General features: G+C 40.5%; 1 protein-coding gene and 2 non-coding genes across 3 annotated transcripts; all 3 read left to right on the forward strand.

Annotated features, from left to right (window-relative positions):
- Nucleotides 1-93: 93 nt before the first annotated feature.
- On the forward strand, nucleotides 94-13,076 carry ncl (nucleolin). Its single transcript, XM_067995244.1, has 15 exons — nucleotides 94-217; nucleotides 1,520-1,612; nucleotides 2,030-2,177; nucleotides 3,507-3,608; nucleotides 4,058-4,201; nucleotides 5,357-5,446; nucleotides 6,921-7,044; nucleotides 8,128-8,264; nucleotides 8,755-8,884; nucleotides 9,002-9,150; nucleotides 9,455-9,572; nucleotides 9,903-10,030; nucleotides 10,154-10,280; nucleotides 10,574-10,794; nucleotides 11,645-13,076. The coding sequence occupies exons 1-15, from the start codon at nucleotides 200-202 to the stop codon at nucleotides 11,695-11,697; spliced, it is 1,782 nt and encodes a 593-aa protein (XP_067851345.1). The 5' UTR covers nucleotides 94-199; the 3' UTR covers nucleotides 11,698-13,076.
- LOC137331769 (small nucleolar RNA SNORD82) lies at nucleotides 6,771-6,839 on the forward strand. The gene has a single exon (XR_010965540.1). It is a non-coding gene; the product is annotated as a small nucleolar RNA SNORD82 (small nucleolar RNA).
- On the forward strand, nucleotides 9,310-9,388 carry LOC137331770 (small nucleolar RNA SNORD20). Its single transcript, XR_010965541.1, has one exon. It is a non-coding gene; the product is annotated as a small nucleolar RNA SNORD20 (small nucleolar RNA).
- Nucleotides 13,077-20,759: the final 7,683 nt, after the last annotated feature.

A 20,759-nucleotide genomic window follows, 5' to 3' on the forward strand; every position in this document is an offset into this window, starting at 1 on the left:
GCAATCGGCTTTGGGGAAATTCTAAGAGGGCTCTGAATGGGGGAAGTGTGTCACGTGAGGAGGTGATGTAAGTCAAAACTGTGACGTTTGCAGTGGCTTTCTCTTTGCTGCGCAGCTTGCTGGGGAAGGAGCACGTGGGTTGCTGTTCGTGAGAATTGTCCACTCTGTTTGATAAAGAAACAGCGATTATTTAATAAAAATGGTGAAATTAGGAAAGGTAAGTGGAGCCACTTTTCGGACTGGATTGCACGATTTTTCAATCTGCACGAGCCCTCTAAAGAGCCGCCGGAATTTCGCGGTTGTTTGTCGGCCCGTGCACGGGTTTTGCGCTGCGCGCCGAGCGAGGCCTTCGTTCGATTTGTGTTCATGGAGCCCGCGAGACGAAAGGCTTTGACCGCGTGGTGGCCGAACGCGGTGCTCGTAGTTTTTTGCACTCCCACCCCCCCCCCCAAAACTTGTGCTAACTATTCAGGTTGATTCTGCATTCCCCTTTTTCTCTCCTACCTTACCCCTGTCCGTTGTAGCCGACGCTCGGGTCCTAATGGCAGGCCTCGTGTATATTTTAAACCGTTTTGTTCGCTCCATCCGGGCTTTTGAGTGATCTGCTCCACATCTCGCGAGTGGATGTGAAAGGAAGCCGTGACCTGGGCTCGCGCGCGGGGCTCCCTTCCACCCTGGGCGCGAGGCCCTACTCAGCGTGGCGCGAGAAGCGATCCACGGCTCTCTCGGCGTTCCCTCCCCCCCCCCCCCCCCCCCTTCGTTCCACTTCCCTCTGCCGTGTCACTAAGCTTTTTAATATGTTCAATTTACTGTGTGTTTTGCCACATAAAGGTTTTTTTTAAAAAAAAGTGAACATGGGAATGCAATCGCTTTGTGGAGGCAGCCCACGTTTTAGAAAGCACGTGTGGCTTGATTACGTTTTGACGGTTTGGAGTCACAAATTGATGTTTGATTTTGATCGCTTGGGAATACAAGGGATTATTTGGATTGCCACTGAAACATTATTGAACATAATTCAAATGATTTATACTTTTTGATGCTATTAATGAACGAAAAACTGCTGATTTTTTTTAACATCAGTAACTGGTGGATTGTTGATTAGAAATGTTGTACATACCCAAGTTTAAAAAAAAGACTTGAATTTATATAGTGCCGTACATGACTTTGGGTTGCCCCAAGCCACTTTACAGTCAATGAAGTACTCTTAAAGTGTAGGCACTGTTATAGTGTAGAAAACTATTACCTATGAACAATGAAAAAGAAAAGGACAACTTTAAGCAATGCTTTGAGGATCAGCTAGTTGATTAAAATAAATGTTAAAACTCATGTTTCAAGGTAATGGCTTTTGCAGTTTTCTGTTGCAGTACATAATTATGCACAAATGTATGAGTTCAGCAAACTCCACAAGTGTAATGAAATATTTTACTTTAATATTGTGGAATGTTTGATTTCTCAGGAGGATAGGATTTGTAGTCTAAATATAGTGCAATGGTGTAATCTAATTTGTTTTATTCTTCAGACAGATAAAAAGCAAGGAAAACCCAAAAAGGCTGCCCCTCCACCACCCCCTGAGGATTTTGAAGAGTCTACTTCCGAGGAGGAAAGTGAAGAGGTGATTATAACACTTCAGTCACAACATGTCAAGTTCTTTGTAATTAACCTGGACGCCCGGGATCTAAATCTATTTGTAGAGGAAAGGATGGATCAGCGTAGAGCTGGGTAACCGCTGAGATGTTTTCAGGCTAAATTTAAAGATTTTAGTTGATCCAGGGGGGATGTTCATCTCTGTTATAGGTGGATCATTATTGCACTTTTTTCATAATATGATACAACAGTCTGCCAAATGAGTAGTCCACCAATCTGGTGCTCTTTGGGAACATGATTAACTTGTATACGATTATGATGGCTAATATGAGTTCTCCTGTTTGCCCAGGTGATTGAGATTTGTTGCTAAAAGTAATCCTAATAGAATGTGTTAGTAAATTTAATAAGAATAGTCCCATTCCAATTAAATGTTGTATTGATTTAGGAACTGCCAGCAGCTCCTGTTAAAAAGGCTGCAACTCCAGCTGCTAAGACCCCACAGTCTGCCAACAAAAAAAATGGTAAGGCTGTAAAAAAAGAGAGCAGTGAGGAAGAGGATGAAGAGGAAGACGATGAAGAGGATGATGAGTCTGGTAAGTACTCTAGTTTGTGAACAGCTTACATTCAGATATCACCTTTAAGGCAGTAAATCACCCCAGAGTGCTTCACAGGAGCGTTGTCAAACAAAAATTTTCCGCTGATCCACATAGAGATATTGGGGCGGGTGAGAGGAAGGTTTGAAGGAGCATCTAAAGAGAGAGAGAGAGAGAATGCAGAGAGGTTTAGGGAGGGAACTCCAGAATTTAGGGCCTAGGAACCTGAAGGCACGGCCGCCAATGGTGGGGTAATGGAAATCGGGGATGTGCAAGAGGTGCAGAGATCTCGGATGGTTGCAGGGCTGAAAGAGAATAGAGATAGGGAGGGATGAGGCTCTGGGGGGATTTGAATACAAGGTTGAGAATTTTAAGTTTGAAGGCGTTATGAGACTAGCAGCCACTGTAGGTCAGCGAGCACAGGGATGATGTTGAACAGTACAAGTTAGGGTACGGACAGCAGAGTTTTGGATGAGCTGAAGTTTATGGAAGGTGGGAGGCCAGCCAAGAGAGCATTGGAATGGTCGAGTCCGGTGGTAACAACGGCATCAAGGGAGGTTCAAATGGTGGGTAAATGCACCATGTGGTGCAGTACTGAGCCATGGTCCAAGAGTATCTTGCGGTTTGATTCCTTGTCTGTGCTACTCATCTTAACTGAGGCAGCGCTTCAACCCAACGGTGGGCAGGTGATGTGTTTGGGTAACAGGGCATGCTCTGGTGCCCTTCATGGCTCAATAGCCTGCCAGTGTTTACTGTTGGCTCATTCATTTGAGAAAGAATGACTACGTAGACAATGTATTGGAAAAACCTGTCCCCCATAAGCATCTCTTCCCACCCACCATCATTACAATGTGATTAAAATTTGGGAGAGGATAGAGGAAGGAAAAGAGTTGAAAGTTACTGCCAACTTTCATTTAATGCAATTTGTCAAACCGTATCTCTATAAAATGCACGTAAGTAGCTCTCTTGGAGTAGAAGGAATATGTAAGTAGAAGACTCCTGTAGTAAATCAAGGTCAATACCCAGGGGGCAAAGATTTTAAATAATTGATAGACTGATTAAAGGGGAGTTGAGGAGAAATGTTATCACCCAGAGGGTGGTGGGGGTCTGGAAAGGGTGGTAGAGGCAGAAACCTTCATTGCATTTAAAACATACTTGGAAATGCACTTGAAGTGCCATAACCTACAAGGCTACGGACCAAGAGCTCGAAAGTTGGATTAGGCTGGATAGCTCTTCTGCACGGCATAGACAGAATGGGCCATATGGCCTCCTTCTGTGCTGTAAATTTCTATGATTCTAAGTTATGCATGAAAATCATTTTTATTTCAGAGGAGGAAGAATCTGAAGAAGAGAAATCTGTACCCAAGAATGCAGCTGCTGTGACTAAAAAAGCAAAGGAAGAATCTGAGGATGAGGATGAAGATGAGGATGGTAAACAAAATCTTATTTCATGAAAATAGTGCTATCTGGACTCCTTTGGCTTAGTGAATTTACAAGAGACTGCCTGAGCCATACTGAGCAGGAGGGGCCTGGGATTAAACCCGAATTTGTGCAGAGTTGGCTGATCCCACCAGAAACAGCAACATGGGCATGCTAAAATTGGCCTCCAGATCCCTGGTTTGAGAAGTTCAGCCAGGAACACATGTTTGCTGTTCAGTCACTTCCATAACCGTGTGCATGTTGGCTGAGAACCACATGGGGGTTGCCTCTTTTCCCTTCGGCCCTCTGGTGGTTGGATAACCTACCAACACCACACGAATAACAACCATTTTAGTTAAAGGTTCCTAGCTTTGGTGAGCGTTCATGTTCACACTTGAATGCTTCAGACATCCTCATGTCATAATTTATTGAACTTTTAACTTTTTTCCCATATCTATTAGAATCAGAAGAGGAAGAGGCTATGGATACAGCACCACCACCCAAGGCAAAAAAAGCTGGCATGGTAAAAGTTCACGAAGAAGATGACGACGAGGAAGATGATGAGGATGATGAGGAAGAAGATAGTGAAGATGAGGAAGAAAATGGTAAGTTTAACTGTCTAAGGTGATAACCTATATAATGTAAGTGTTTAAGTATTCCACACATGAGAATCTAAAATGTCAGTTATATAAGTCTTTGAATGTGATATAATTACTAAAGTAAAGACTTAGTATAAATCTTACATGCCCCAGTTTTGAAGGAAGCTTGTTCTGCATTTTAGTAATGAGGTATTTTGCCACCATGTTTGAAATTACTGGAACTTGTTTCGGTTGGTGAAAGTATTATGGTAAATGTAACTATCTTGTGTTGTAAATGATATACCCATAAAATTCCTCCCTTCTGGTTAATGCTGTTAAACAGCTGTTTGAGCTCCTCAGTCTGGGTAAATCTGAGGAGCCATACAGATCAAAAGATCTGATGTTCAATATCTAGTCTGTCCTCACTGTGCCTAAATAGGCAAAGTGGCTGCTGTAACTAGCTGTAATTTTCACAGGAGTCGTGTCTGCCATATTTGAAGTATGCCCCCTGCTGTTGCATGTGGAGTGCACTATGATTTGGATTTGAAGTGAATTGCTTGAGATGCATTTATAATTTAGATTGCATTTAATCCTTGTATACATTAATCTGGCACATTCAACACTCATTGTCTTATTTGTTGGCTAAGAATGTCCTTCCATTTGTATTCAGCAAAGGTATATAATTCATATACAATGTATATGGATTGATTATAGAAATATTCAGTGTCTTCAAATTGCACCCCCCCAGGAATTCAGTTGCAGCTCTAGGGCCAATAGGAAGATTCTATTTTTGTTCTCCATGCAACAAGCATTTTGAGGAAGGTACTCTGATGGTGAACATGTAATGACCCCTTCCAATTCTGCAGTCACTGAAGTTCAGTTTACCGTTGGCAGTTTGTCTCGGGTTCATTTTGTAGCTGCCATTTCCTGAACTACCAACTGGAAAACTTGAACCAGAGTTGTGGTATGAATAGGCTGCAGTTCATCTACCATGTGTTGGCTTGCTGGCTGAACAGCTGCTCAAAATATGCACCAGAAATCCTTCAGTATTGGAGGGTTCAGTTGAAAAGAACACTTTTGCCCCTCATTATTGGGAGAGCTTAGAACTCCAATGTCATTAGTGTGAAATGCTAGCTGGTTTTCCCTCAAATGAATTATCTTGTGTTGACTGAACTTTTGCAGAGATAGTTGTGCCAAAGAAAGCTGGAAAGAGGAAGAAAGAGGAGCAAAAGGCAGTGACTCCAGCCAAAAAGCAGAAGACTGACAGTGACGGTGAGTGCATGGCCACTGCATTATAACTTAGGAAAAAAGAATGCTCTGGGTTGAAGTTAGTTTTTTAAAAAATCTATTTTAACCTGTTGTGTTGCCAAAGTTCCCAGGTACAAACAGTTAGAAAGGCAAGTGGTATGTTGGCTTTTATTGCAAAGAGGGGTTGGAGTACAAGAGTAAGGAAGTCTTACTGCAGTTGTACAGGGCTTTGGTGAGACCACACTTGGAGTACTGTGTACAGTTTTGGTCTCCTTACCTAAGGAAGGATGTACTTGCCTTCGAAGCAGTACAACGAAGGTTCACTACATTGATTCCTGGGATGAGAGGGATGTCCTATGAGGAAAGATTGAGTAAAATAGGCCTATACACTCGAGCTTAGAAGAATTAGAGGTGACTTCATTGGGACGTTTAAGACTTTGAGGGCTTGACGGGGTAGATGCTGAGAGGCTGTTTCCTCTGGTTAGAGTGTCTAGAACTAGGGGGGGCATAGTCTTAGGATAAGGGGTCGGCCACTTAGGACTGATGAGAAATGTCTTCATTCAGAGGGCTATGAATGTTTGGAATTCTCCACCCCAGAGGGCAGTGGATGCTCAGTCGTTCAGTATATTCAAGACTGAGATCAATAGAGTTTTGGACTCAAGGGATTGGGGGAATCAGGTGGGAAAGTGGAGTTGAGTTCGAAGATCAGCCATTATATTAAATGGTGGAGCAGGCTCGAGGGGCCATTGCTTCTATTTGTTTCTTCTTTATGTGGTACCTTTAACAGAAAAATGTTCAAAGGTGATTCAAAATGGGTATGGTAAAATGGACATCAAGCCAAATGAGATATTAAGTAGGAGGATCAAGGAGGTGGATTTTAATAAGGAGTCAGATAGTTGAAGGGCTGGGGAGGTTAGAGGTGGGAAGTGGGGTAAAGCCATGGGTGGGGGGGAGGGGACGTCTCTAATGGTGACAGTGTGGGGATGGTAAAAAGCCATTGCTAGAAATGCCTTGGATGGGTAACACTTTGATTCATGCCCTGAAATGTTACTACTTGTTAATTCACAAAACCGTTGTTCCTGGATGAAATCTGATGAGTTACTAGTAGAATGATTGTATTTAAGCTGTAGTTTAACCTACAGCTTTGGAAAGTTCTGCAGTAATTCTTTGTGGAGATTGGATTCTTGCTTTGATTTGAAAGCTGAATCAACTGATAGCTTTATAACTTGTGTCTATATACACAACAAAAATACAAAGAAATAAAAACCACATTGGTTGCTGTTCGGGAAAACTTGAATGCTTCACGTTTTGAATAACTTATTTCAAATTAATGGATTTTTATACTACTGGCGCAGATGATGATCATCAAAAGGGACTTAATACTGAAGTGTGTGATGTTTTTTTGATCCTGATGTGTCAGCAGTATGCCTTATGGAATATTGAATCCTCAAAATGATGCACATTATAAGCTTGCCTTTTCTGCTTGATTTTAAACCAGCCTTTTCACTATTTGTTGGAAATTTGAACTCTGAAAAGAACTTTGAAGAACTAAAAAAGGCACTGAATGACTTCTTCACCAAAAAGAAACTTTCAGTCACAGATGTCCGAATTGGATCGAGCAGGTATTTATCTGTTGTGGTTTTTTTCCCCCCCCCCCCAATGGAAGTGGAATGGTTCAGATGTGGGCAGTGTTCCCTGAGCCAGTTCACTTGCCTGTTTGCTCCTCTAGGAGTGGTTGTCAATGCACTTTCAGGTCTTGGCATTCCCTTTCTGTTTGGATCTTTGCTTTTGGTCGGCTGCACAATTCGCCATAGAGCAGAATTTTAGCCAATCAATTGCCAATGTTTTTCAACGACCAGTTTCTTGAATTAGAGTAATAGGTATGGCGGTATGGACATGCCCTATTCTGATTCTTGTATCCAGCAGAATTATAGAAAAGTTACTGCACGGAAGGACGCCATTTGGCCCTTCGAGTCTGTGCAGGCTCGATGCAAGAGCAATCCAACTAGTCCCACTCCCCTGCCCTATCCCTGTAGCACTACACACTTTTTTTCCTTTCAAGTACTTATCCAGTTTCCTTTTGAAGGCCATGATTGATTCTGCCTCCACCAACCCCTCTGGCAGTGCATTCCAGATCCTAACCACTCGCTGTGTAAAGTTTTTCCTCATGTCACCTTTGGTTCTTTTGCCAATCACCTATGTCCTCTGGTTCTTGACCCTTCCTCCAATGGGAACAGTTTCTCTCTATCTACTCTGTCTAGACCCTTATGATTTTGAATATCTATGCTAACTTATCGGCTATCAGCTGGAGCAATTACAGTAGGTTCTAAGCCCCTCATTTAGGGAAGAGGGTAAAACCCCTTCTGATAACCTCTGCTGGATGTGCGTGTATATGGATAGATACAGGGTAAAGATGGAATCTGACACTGTTTTCGGACACTTGGATTTCATGCAGATTATGCCAGCCAAGACTAGAGTTTGCAATAGGAGGAACATTTTTTTTAAAAACCTTGTCTTTTTGGGGATGCCAAATGTACAATCAATTTTAGTTTATTTTTGAGTGGCTATATTTAATTTTTTTGAGCTTGATATTTGTTTTCATGTTTCTATGCAATGAGCCCTAATAAGAACAAATTATGATTTAATAGTGTGTGTGAATTTTAGACATTCTTTTGTAATTTTGTGTGTTCCTTTTTTTGGTATAGGAAATTTGGTTACGTAGACTTTGAAACTGAAGAGCAACTGGAAAAGGCATTGGAATTCAATGGAAACAAAGTGCTGGGACATGCAGTCAAACTTGACAAAGCTCGCAGCAAGGAAAGCAATGCAGATAGCAAAAGAGGTATGTGCTGGCTCCCATTTTGTAATACATTTCCAACCACTGAGTTATCCTTTTAACCAATCTCACCTTGGTTCCAGTGGACAGTGGCATAAAACACAAACTTTCTCTTGATTTGGCACCACATGGCTGATCATTTGTCACAGAGATGGTTGATGTACAAAATGGAAAATGTTATGATGGTGCAGTACGAATGCTCTTGTGTTGGGTGACATTAATGCCACCAGAGCAGTCGAGGGAACTTTACTCCACTTGGCTGTTATATCTGACCTAGCACTAACATTCCTCCTGTTGGGTGTAAGGGATATATCTTTTTATCTTACTCGCTGCCCGCCTCTAAAGAAAAAAACTAATGCACACTTTCTGGCGAGAAATTAATGTTTGTGTAATACATCAGTCAACATTGACTTGGTCCCCATAGTAAATAATATATAATCTTTGTATTTCCTTTAATAGGAACTGACTGTAAACTAATGAGATGCTTTTCTTGCAGAAAGGGACTGCAGAACATTGTTTGTCAAGAATCTTCCATTCAAGATAACTCAGGATGGCCTCAAAGACATTTTTGAGGATGCTATTGACATTAGAATTCCTGCTTCTCGTGATGGATCAGGAACTCGGGGGTACGTTTTAATGTTGCTGACTGAACTGTTTGTTTCTTCCCATCTCTTCAAAATGTGTTGCATTGGAAAGAAGATTTCCAAGCAGTAGATTGACGATCTCTCTTTTCTTGAATTCAGCATTGCATATATTGAATTTGAAAATGAAGCAGCTGCAGATAAAGCATTGGAACAGAAACAAGGCACAGAAGTTGAGGGCCGGGCCATCGTTGTTGACTTCACTGGCGATAAGAGTATGTTAAATGTAAAGGGTGGACAAACGCAACCAGGTAAGAATTTTTGTGGAATGTTAACCTAGAGTTGGTATTTAACACTAATTTTGAATGCTAAATATGCAGATCACTTAAAACATTTGAACAGGAAAGGTTATTTTGAATGATTTATCATGACAAGTCACGAATCTTGTGCCTACACATGTTTTTGATAGCTGGATATGATGACTTTCTGTCTGATAAACATGATGAACCTTTTTGAAAAATTCCTCTAGATAGTCAAGAACTGATCCAGCTGTAATAAAACAAAACTGCTTTAAGAGCTGATGAGTTAAAAATGACATGCTAATTTTCATTTTAGATTCCGATACACTCATTGTAAATAACTTGGCATATTCTGCAACAGAAGAAACTCTTCAGAGTATATTTGAAAAAGCAACATTGATCAGAATACCAGAAAAGAATGGCAGACCAAAAGGGTAAGGTGAATGTGTTTAAAGTGTCTGAGCCATCTAGTGTGGGAATCTCTGAATCCCCACAGCAACCTGCCTACCTTGATACTGTAACATGCATATAAGACTAATGATTTTATGTATTTGTAAGTAGATGCCACAAAAAGAAAACTAGGGGCACCCAAGAAAGGCTTGGGCTCAAGATTTTTTTCCCATATTAATTTTGATTAAATTGTTGGGATAATCCAAACACTAAAGAAAAAATATAAGTAACATTCCCAGCTGTGGGAAAAAATAAGTTGGACTGGCATCATTTCACTAATTTGAATATTCCTGTGACTTTTTTTTCTATCCTAGGTTTGCATTTGTTAAATTTGAATCTATTGAGGATGCTAAAGAAGCTCTTGAGAATCACAGCAACACAGAAATTGAAGGGAGAACTGTGAGGTTGGATTTCAGCAACCAAGGACAGAGAAGTGGTGATGGTAAGTAGAGATGCACATTTAATGTTTGCACACCTTTTTTACAATTTTGCAAATTTTCAAATGATGAGAATTAAGTGTCCATTACTATGTTGCACAATGCTTGCTAACCATATCAACTTGTAGGTCCCAGCAAGACCTTGTTTATTCGTGGCCTTTCTGATGACACGACTGAAGAAACTTTAAAAGAAGCCTTTGAAGGAGCTGAGAGTGCTAGAATTGCAACAGACAGAGAATCTGGAAGATCAAAAGGGTATCTAAATTTTAAATTACAATTTTGTCCCTTCTCATTGAGCTCCTCACTGTCTCCAATCAGTGACAGTGGATGGATTCGCAAGAGAAGAATAGTAAAACACGGTCTGGCCTGGTTTAAAAGAACGATGACCAGTCTGTGTCACACTTGTAATTTAATAAATTAACCAGATTTTGCATTGTAATGTGATCTTAGTTTGCAAATTTTTAATGCAATTTAATTTTGCACCATTAGGATTTATTGTTTCTTCAATAATAGAAAATAATGCTTGTTACCTCACTTTCTTGTTTTAGTTTTGGCTTTGTGGACTTCCCATCTGAAGAAGATGCAAAAGCAGCTAAGGAAACAATGGAAGATGGAGAAATTGATGGATGCAAAATTACACTTGACTTCGCTCGACCCAAGGGTGAAAGCCAGCGAGGTGGTAGAGGTTTTGGAAGAGCTAGAAGAGGCCGAGGTGGCTTTGGTGGCCGAGGTCGGGGTGGCCGAGGTGGTGGTCGGGGTGGATTTGGAGGTATGGGGCTATAAATGAGTTTATTTGATTAATTAGGACAAGTTCTTCATTATAATAAAAGGTCACAATTTTTTTAAGAAACTCTGTTCCCCGGAGAGGCAAGCAAGTTATGCTTTTGGGCAAAAAATATGATGTGTGCCACTGTACAGTGTAATTTAACATTAAAAGAGATGATTGTACGTATATTCAATTAAAATTGGTAACATCGCTGTATTTTTCATTAATTCAAATGCCCAAATGTGTGGGTAGATTTTCATATTTACGTATTTGAGCATCACCTGTGCAGAGGGGAAAATCTGGTGGGACGGAAAATGGGGCAAGTTCTTAGGTATGTGATCCTCCCTGACTGATTTTCTTCTGTGCTCTGCTAATAACTAGGCAGTAAATGGTGTGGATGTGTGTAAATTCACAGATCATGAGTTTGTGACGTTGTCAATATTTCTGCCCCATTCTGTTCTGGATTATTTCTTGCATTGTATTTTTTCTATCTGTCCAACAGTAATGAGCCTGTTATCCCCAAATGATCTCCACACAAGATCACTTTTCAGGAGAGATCATTGAATATCAATGCATAGCAGGAGCCCTGGTGACCCTGACCTGCGTCAACCCAATCCAGGGATACTGAGTACAACTAGCCACAAGCCCGAAGAATCCATACCAGGGCTTGAAGCTGGGCTTTTCTGGCCTGTGTAGTTCAGTATCCTATTTAGCCACCAAACATATCCCATTTAGCCACTAAACAATGTTTTCTGGCCTGTTTTTCTAGGAGCTCCTTTTAATTAGCTTGAATTCTCTGCTGCTGTCTTGCCCATTTTCAGATTTGAACCTAAATCTAAATATTCTTTTGTAGGATTCAGAGGTGGAAAGAAGGCTCCTCAAGGAAAGAAAATCAAATTTGATTAAAGAGGCTAATAAGACTGCTTTACCTCTTTGTGTTCAGACAGAGCCTCTGTTGATTGCCTCACAGTCGGACATTCCAGAGTTCTGCATGGCCTGGCTGGCTATGCAGTTTGTGGAGTGTGGTGGGAGCTCCATAAGTTTCTGAACGGACTTACAATTAAGTAAAGACAGAAATTGTTGGTACACCTTTGTGGATTTTGTCAAATTTATTAAGTATTCTTGTTTTACCAATGTGTAAATGTACTGTTCCCTATGATTTTTTTTTTAGTTACAATGTAAATGCAAAATGATGTTTTAGAATGTTGTGCTTGGCATACTGTCTCTGACGGATTAAAAGGACCTTATTTCATGTTTTGGGTATTCAATAGTGCGCATTAAACTGGTTACTTAACTTGTTTACAATATTGCAGCACTTCCTAAAATACCTCACCTGAAGCACCACCAAAGGTTTGGAGCTGGGCTGTTCCTTTCCATTTTCATATTACAAATAGCAATATTTTGTGACATCAATAACTTGGCTTTGCTTTGCAAGTTCAATTTTAGACATCACTCACATCGCGGTTACTAAACAATAATTGAGGTGGAAATACCAGCTGGCCTATTTCCCCTTCTCTAACCCCAGGGTTCTGAGTCCAGTATCACAGCCCAGCTGATGTGCACGGACCAAGGATTAATGCTGGTACCTTCCTGGTCTGTGTTTCAGTTGCTTACTCATTTGCTTTTCTAGGAAAGATACTTAGTCCAAACCCAGATTCTTAATTATTTTGACCAGCGAAATTTAGCATATAAGAACTATGGCAACACTTAAATTGGAATCAGGCTATTGGGATTTGTCAAATTCCTACACTACAAAAATTAGTTTTGAGTTGGAAGTTGGCTATATTTGTGTTTATAGCTAAGCAAATGCCTCGATTCAATTAAATCAATCATTAAGATGTTAAAAATTGTACAACAGTTAAATATGAATTCCTTGTTTACAGTAACAGTACACTGAACGTCAGCTCATTGCTGCATATATCCTTTGGGTAATAAGTTCAAGGTTTACTGTTGTGTTCAGCACCAAGATGCTGTAGGTCAGAATTGAAATAACTTCTCCAAATATGTACTTAATTATATCATGTTTTTATGGGCTGGGTGATGGCAGACTTTGATTATCAGCAAAAGAACCTGACCAACCTATCCCCTAACCTGTTTTTGTAATGTGTATGTTCTGATCAGTTATGTTTTTTTAAGCACTTGCAGTTTTCCCCTTGAGATGCTGCATTCCACAGGTGAGCACAGCACCCACTCAACCATAGTGACGCCCAAAATTCTGTACTAAGCAAGCTGCTGCCCTGTACTGAGTGGGTTGTTTGGACTGTATTAAACATCTTCCAAAATAAGTGACTGCTGTATGAAGGTTCACTGTGGAATATGTAAAAATAAAAAGCATGAATTTAAAATTTGCAGATCAAAAAAGATCCTATGATACATCACCAGCTTATAGTAATGGAGGGTAGTTTTTGCTGGCTGACTAGTTCCTGTATAATCATGTTATAGTGAGCTTTTATGCTCCCTAGTTTAAAGGGATGACTAAATTGGGCCCTAATATTACTACAATTGTTGCTTGAATTGTCCAATGCTACACTAGTACTTGTCTCATGTCTACATTTTAGGATTGTAGATTGGGATTGCTGTAGTAAGGGTCACCTATGTGTGTGTGTATATATATATATAGATGCGTTTTTTTAGTTGTCTTAATTTTTACAAAATGAAGGTATCCAAGGTGCAACATTGTAGAAAATATTTTTCTGAAAAGTGGAATAAATGGACATACAAACCTGCTTCCCGTTCAATGTGCATTAGTCTTTTGTAAGCTGTGAAAGAAGCCCTCAAAGGGTTTACCAGTTTCAGACTAATGTTTATAAGTTAAAATAAAAACATAAATGCTGGAGAAGCTCAGCAAGTCAGGCAGCATCTGGAGAAAGAAACAGTTAACATTTCAGGTCAAAGACCTTTTGTCAAAACTTGATGTTAAGAGTTAAAGTTTTTGAGCAAGTACTGAGCCAGGGAGGGGAGGAAAGAACAAAAGGGAAGGTCTGTGATAGGGTAGAGAGCACGAGTGATTAAATGACAAAAGCGATGATGGTGCCCTGTTTCTTTCTCCATAGATGCTGTCTGACTTGCTGAGCTTTGCCAGCATTTTCTGTTTTTATTTCAAATTTTTAGCATCAGCAGTATTTTGCTTTTGATAAGTTAAAATGCTGCTCGTCTAACCTTGGGTACAATTTCAAAGAAATGTCTAACTACGTGCTATTTTACTCTTACTCTTCCTCCTCCCCAAAAAATCTTGCTGGTGATTTATGAGGAATGAAAAAAGCCTGGGACAGTTGTGGAATCACACAGATTAGTTTAAATTTACAGGCACTTCATTCAAATCAAGTTGCAGTGCACAAACTGAATCAGTGTGTGCTTTACTGAGGAATTGGCCATTTGCTACTTGCATTGATTTAGAGAAATGGTTGTGCAATGCTGCATCTGCCCATTAAGTGGATTACAGTTTTGTTACTGCTAAAGTCTATATGGGAATTAACTAAATTCTGCCTGAGTTTAAACACTAAATCTATTTTAACTCCAGCCATTTAGTTAGCTAGTTGAAGGTATGCTGGTAAAATCTATCTTGGTGGATGACACGGGGCATTCAGATGTGTGGGATGTGCGTAGCAGAGTTTGTACCATTGTTGATGGTTGCCTGATCCAGCTTAATTATGGATAACAACTGAAGGAAAATTGGGCCATAATAAGTGCCCTGCTGGAGTATATTTGGAGTATCACAGACCAGGAGTATTGCAGGTATGTTTCCTGATTTAACTAGTCTCAACCAGAACTGTAGTATGATGCTTCAATCAGCACCCCATGTTGGGGAGGGAAAACCAACCTGATTGCTGTACATTTGCCCAACTGGAAGTTGCTTGTGTAGACAACTGGTGAGGCAATGATCAGAGTGTGGATATGATTTCCAAAGACAACCTGCTCACAGTGGCTATTCGGAGGTTGGGTACAGCCTGTGTTACAGTACTCATATATGATGGGGTTCATGATGTGGAGATGCCGGTGATGGACTGGGGTTGACAATTGTAAACAATTTTACAACACCAAGTTATAGTCCAGCAATTTTATTTTAAATTCACAAGCTTTCGGAGGCTTCCTCCTTCCTCAGGTGAACGATGTGAAGACAAGGACATTAGTTAGCTAGTTGAAGGTATGCTGGTAAAATCTATCTTCACATCGTTCACCTGAGGAAGGAGGAAGCCTCCGAAAGCTTGTGAATTTAAAATAAAATTGCTGGACTATAACTTGGTGTTGTAAAATTGTTTACAATATGATGGGGTTGACATTCTAGGAGAGAAAATGGGAGAAGGAAGAGATGAAAGATAAAATAAGTGAAGTAAAAAGGCAGATGAGACTTGGAAATGAACATTTGCCTGTTGACCAGTGTGACTCAAGTACAATAAGGGTAAGTCCAGCTGCCTGTATTCTGTTCAGACTGAGTCTGCCCCCCCGCCCTCACTTCTGACCTACATAATCTTATTCCCAACACATTTACTTAATGTCCTTGTCTTCAAATTTGTTCCCTGCCTAGCCGTCCTCCAGTCTTTTATTTTCTGCATCTTTCTGGCCCCTACACTTTGCCACCAATGGTGGGGAAAAAAGGGTAGAGATTTCAGCTACTTTAGCCCAACTCCTTGGATAAACCCCATTACCTCCACTTCTCCCCATCTTTAAAAGCTATGATTGTTTAGTAATTATAGTAGTAGACTAGCAAACCACTAAGTTAAATTGAATTTACTAAAACTGATCATTTCTGAGCTGGTGCCAGACAAAATGATAGCTGCCAGATTGTATAAAAATAGTTCACTAGAGAAGGGAACTTGCCACCTCTTCTTAGTCTGACTTATGTGACTCCAATCCGACACTGGTTTGATCCTTGATACACTGACGTAGCCTAGTAAGCAACAGTTGTAATTGCTAATGAAGTCTGATTTTATTAGAGAAATAAACTTAATGTTCAAGTTTGAGAATAGCTCAAATAAGATGGGGATAAGGGGACTTAGGAGTATTTTCAGGAGCTGGATAGAAATTGGCAGGTTCATTTTAATGTAGCTAGGTAGAAATTGTGCACATAGATACAAAGTAAACACAGGATTAATGGGGGAAATCAGGAAAGGGCTCTCAGAATTGTAGGTAGATCCTTTTAGACATCAGACTAATGTCTGGCTCCTGTCAAGGAGTGTTAAGATTTTCTAAAAAGAGCAGTAGTTTAGATTGAAGAATGTTAGTGACAAGATATATTGTTTGTTACCCTGCTTCTGGAGTATTCTGTATATTTCTGGAATCCTCACTGCAGGAAGAATGTAGATGAGCTTGAATGTGTAGGAGATTAGAGAATAAATGCAAGAACTCTTCCCTTTTAGAAGACTGGGGATGTTAATGGAGGTATTCAAATGAATAAGACTCAGGGATGCAGATCAGTACTGGGTAGTATAACGGGGACGCAGTTTGAAAAGGAATCGACTCGAGTGCGATTTAAGTAAACATTAATGAATTTAGGTCTTGGCTTCTGAAATAAGTTGTAGGACCAAGTAGCTTGGATCTCGAGCTTAAATTAGACCAGTAAATGCTAGGAAATCAGGAAGTCTGACTAGATGTACCTATAGGCCAGACTGAAAATTGTATCTGGTGAGCACAAACCCTGATCCCTTTTCCAACAGTCAGATTTTCTGTTTCATTCCTTTTGTATGCTTGCCTATACACTACTCCCAACACATTTTGCTTATCTCCTATTAGTCTTTATCACAACATCTGGTATTTATCTAGTGCCTTTGACATAAAAACTAGTTCCAAGGTGCAGAGTGAGGAAAGAAAAGATTTGGAGGGGCAACTAGTAGCTTTGTCAAAGAAATGAGTTTTGAGGCTGTTTCCAATGGAGAAGCAGAATGCGACCTAGGCACCTGAAGATTGCTGCCACTGGTGAGCTGAAGATTGAGAGATAGGGCAGGGTGAGGTCATGGGTGGATTTATTGACAAGGTTGAGGATTTTAAATTTGAGGCTTGCTTAGCAGTGACTCAGCAAGGATTTGAGGTACTGTAATGGGTGTGTGGTATAGGATACTTAGCAGAATTTTGGACAATTTGTGGACAGTGAAGCAGGGGAGCATTGGACTAATTGAGTGTGGAGGTATCTTGTGCGTGTATAAATGTTTCAGCTGTGGAAGTGAGCTATCTGATACAGGGGCCATGAGGTCTGAAGGTGAGTTCAGGGTTAAACAGGATGCTATGGTTGTGAACAGTGATTCAAATTAACTTAATGGTCAGGGACAAGGGAGTGGAGTTTGTGCTGGGAGCAGAACATGATGGCTGTGGTCTACCCAATGTTGAGCTGGAGGAAGTTCAGACTCATCTAAGATTGGATGTCTGACAGTACAGTGGCCATTGAGTCAAGAGAGGTGCAGCTGGGTGTCACTTGCATATATATGGAGGTTGTGTCTGGCTGATGTCGTCAAGGGACAAGGATAGATCTTGGGGAGGAGGGAAGTACTGGTAGTGAAGGTGAGGGTAGGAGGAGAAGTGATTCCTGGAGTTGCTCTGGCCACAATTGGATAACAATTGAACCACACAAGGGCAGGCTTCTGAGCTGGGCAGTGGAGGAGAGATACCAGGAGTATGTGGCAGACAAGGAGTGATAAACAACCACAATCATGGTCATAGAGTAGTAAATTTCAATAGTCCAGATCGTTTATGTAAATGGTAAGTAAGGATGGCCCCAACATAGATCTCTGGAACATTATTCACCATAATTTTGCATTCTGAGAAGTATACTTTTACCACCTATCCTTTGAAAATTTGCATTTATATAGCACCTTTCACACTTTGAGGATGTCCTAAACTACTTTTCAAACATTACCACTGTTATGTTGGTAAACTCAATGGCCAATCTGTTTTGGTGATGTTGGCAGAGGGATAATTGTTGGCCAAGACACCACGAAGATTCCTCTGCTGTTTAAATGATGTCATTTTTTTATCTGAACAGGCAGTTTGGGTCTACGTTTAATGTCATCAAAAAGACTACCCATGATAATACAGCACTCTACTGCATTGAAGTTTAAGTCCAGGAGTCCTATCACCTTCTGGCTCAGAAACAAGGGTGCTACTGCAGAGCCACATTCCTTTTAATTTCATGTGTCAGAGTGTCTGTAAATCTTGTGATACCTTATCAAATGTTTTCTGAAAATTCATATAAATCACATCAAAGAATTTTATAAGGTTGGTCAAGCTTTTTACAAATTGCTGACTAGCACTGATTAATGTTTCTGTATGTAATTTCATCTTTTATTATTTGAGTCCTCTTCCTCATTTATCTATCCAATGCATTAACCTCAAACCCATCCATGCAATACATGAAGAGGAAGAAACATGGCCAGTGAAACAGGAAATAACAGCTGGATAAGGTGCGTGCCTGGGCTTCGAATCCACTAATGAAGGCTCTGATTTAGGCGTGCATCTGGCCACAATGGCAACCTGATCTTTTTTTAAATAGCCCCTGAATCCCAGAATGGAAATCTATAAGGCATATTTGTAGTCATCTATTTAGGCAAGCAATTCAAAGGCATCTGCATTGTTGTAATTCACATTATTTGTAAGAATCTGACATTGGATGATCTTACATTTACTATAATTTTATTAGATTCAAAAGTTTCAAGTTTTTAATAAAGGACTGTCTTACTGGCCAGTACACATTGCTCAGAGAGCAGTATATCTAAAGAAAGGTTATCGATATCATTGGTGCCACGAGGAAAACTTCTGTTTTTAAAGTATTTGTTGAGAAACTGATTAAATAAAAACATTTTTGAACTAAATCACTAATGCCCTTCATGGAAGGGAACCTGCCACCCACACCTGATCTGGCCTAAATGTGACTGTATGGTTTACTCTTAATGTCTTCTGAAGTAGTTAGCATGCCACCCAGTTGTAAACAATTGCTGCAACGTTCAATAAGAAGAACATTGGATGGACCTATCAGCAATGACACAGGCAATGTATCAGAATAAAACAAAGGTAATCTCAGCCCTGTCAATCCTGTAAAGGCCTCCTCATTAACATCTGGTGCCTGATGCTCAAGTTGGAACAGCTGTCCTGCAGACTAATCAAGCAACAGCCTGATTTTGTCATGCTCATATTAGCCAACCCCCAGACTTACCCATCACCATACTTGGGTATGTTCTGTCCCAGCAACAGAATAGACCCTCCAGAGGTGAGGACACTGATGTAAAGTCAGGTGGGAGTGGCCATTGACTCCGGACTCCATGAAGTTTCAGGTCAAACAAGGTCACGGAAACCTGCTGATTACTGCCCCCAACTAACGAATCAGTGCTCTTCTATGTCGACCATCACTTGGAGGAAGCTCTGAGGAAAGCAAATCCACAAGAAAAGTACACAACATACATACTGCATGAATGATGTTGAAATAGCTACGGCTAGAAGAGACCTAAAAATCTTAGTAGGTTGAATACCAAACATGTCCAACCAATTCAGAACATTGAATGACATAGTCAAAACAGTAGAGTGCAAGTCAGAGGAAGTCCTGATCAAACTATACAGTGCTCTAGCCAGACCACACCTTGAGTGCTGTGCTCCAACTGCCTAGAAACAAGGAAGAAATTCAAACACTGGAAGCAGTGCAAAGAAGAGACACGTGGCTGGTCACTAATGTCATGAGTCTGAGTTATGAGGAAAGACTGGAGAGACTTTTCAATCTGGAAAAGAGGTGTCTGAGATGTGATATTATAAGAGTAATATAAGATAACAAATGATCTGGTAAAAGTACATTTGGAATGTCACTTTAAACAGGATAGGACAAGGGTTCCAAGTTCCAACTACTAAAACATAACTTTAGGACTGATATCGGGAGGTTCTTCACACAGAGAGTGATCAACACTTGGAATGGACTTCAAGGCAGAGTGGTGGAGGAAAAAATGCTGCAATCTTATAAGAAACCATTAGATGCAGCAAAGGGGGATCTGTAAAATCATTCTAGATGGATCAATTATAATTGGCTGACCAGCCTTATCTTTAATTATCTTGTGAGAGCTTGTGCAAAGCTTGTACCATTACTATTCCACTAATTCTGAGACTGCATCACAGTATACAGGGAAAAGCGCCAAAAAGTGTAAAAAATCAAATATTCCTGAAGGGAACATACCCATTGCTCTCTCTACCCTGGAAATAAATTTTGCATCTTCAGTGCTCACATAGCCCTTCCACAAACTCCTAGATACATTACTTTGGGAAATACACTTCTGTCTATTTTAGTTTTTCTCTGCAATGCAAGCAATGGATACATCTAGTTTATACCTGATGTTAAAAAAGCATACGGGATCCTGGGTTTTATTCATAGAGGCATAGAGTACAAAAGCAAGGAACGTTATGCTAAACCTTTATAAAACACTGGTTAGGGCTCAGCTGGAGTAGTGTTCAATTCTGGGCACCACACTTTAGGAAGGACGTCGAGGCCTTAGAGAGGGTGCAGAAGAGATTTACTAGAATGGTGCCAAGGATGAGAAACTTCAGTTACGTGGAGAGACTGGAGAAGCTGGAGTTGTTCTCCTTAGAACAGAGAAGATCAAGGGAAGATTTGATAGAGGTTCAAAACCAAACGGTTTTGATAGAGTAAATAAGGAGAAACTGTTTCCAGTGGCAGAAGGGTTGGTAACCAGAAGACACAGATTTAAGGTGATTGGTAAAAGAGCCAGAGGCGACATGAGGAAACATTTTTTTACACAGTGAGTTGATCTGGAATGCACTGCCTGAAAGGGTGGTGGAGACAGATTCAATAGTAACTTCCAAAAGATAATTGGATAAATACTTGAAGGGAAAACATTTACAGGGCTATTGGGAAAGGCCAGGGGAATGGGACTAATTGGATAGCTCATTCAAAGAGCTGGCACAGGCATGATGGGCCAAATGGCCTCCTCCTGTGCTGTACCTACTATGATACCTGTAGCTTAATATAACAGGCAGTCTGAGCA

Source organism: Heptranchias perlo, chromosome 13 (assembly GCF_035084215.1).
Source record: "Heptranchias perlo isolate sHepPer1 chromosome 13, sHepPer1.hap1, whole genome shotgun sequence".
Classification (NCBI taxonomy): domain Eukaryota; kingdom Metazoa; phylum Chordata; class Chondrichthyes; order Hexanchiformes; family Hexanchidae; genus Heptranchias; species Heptranchias perlo.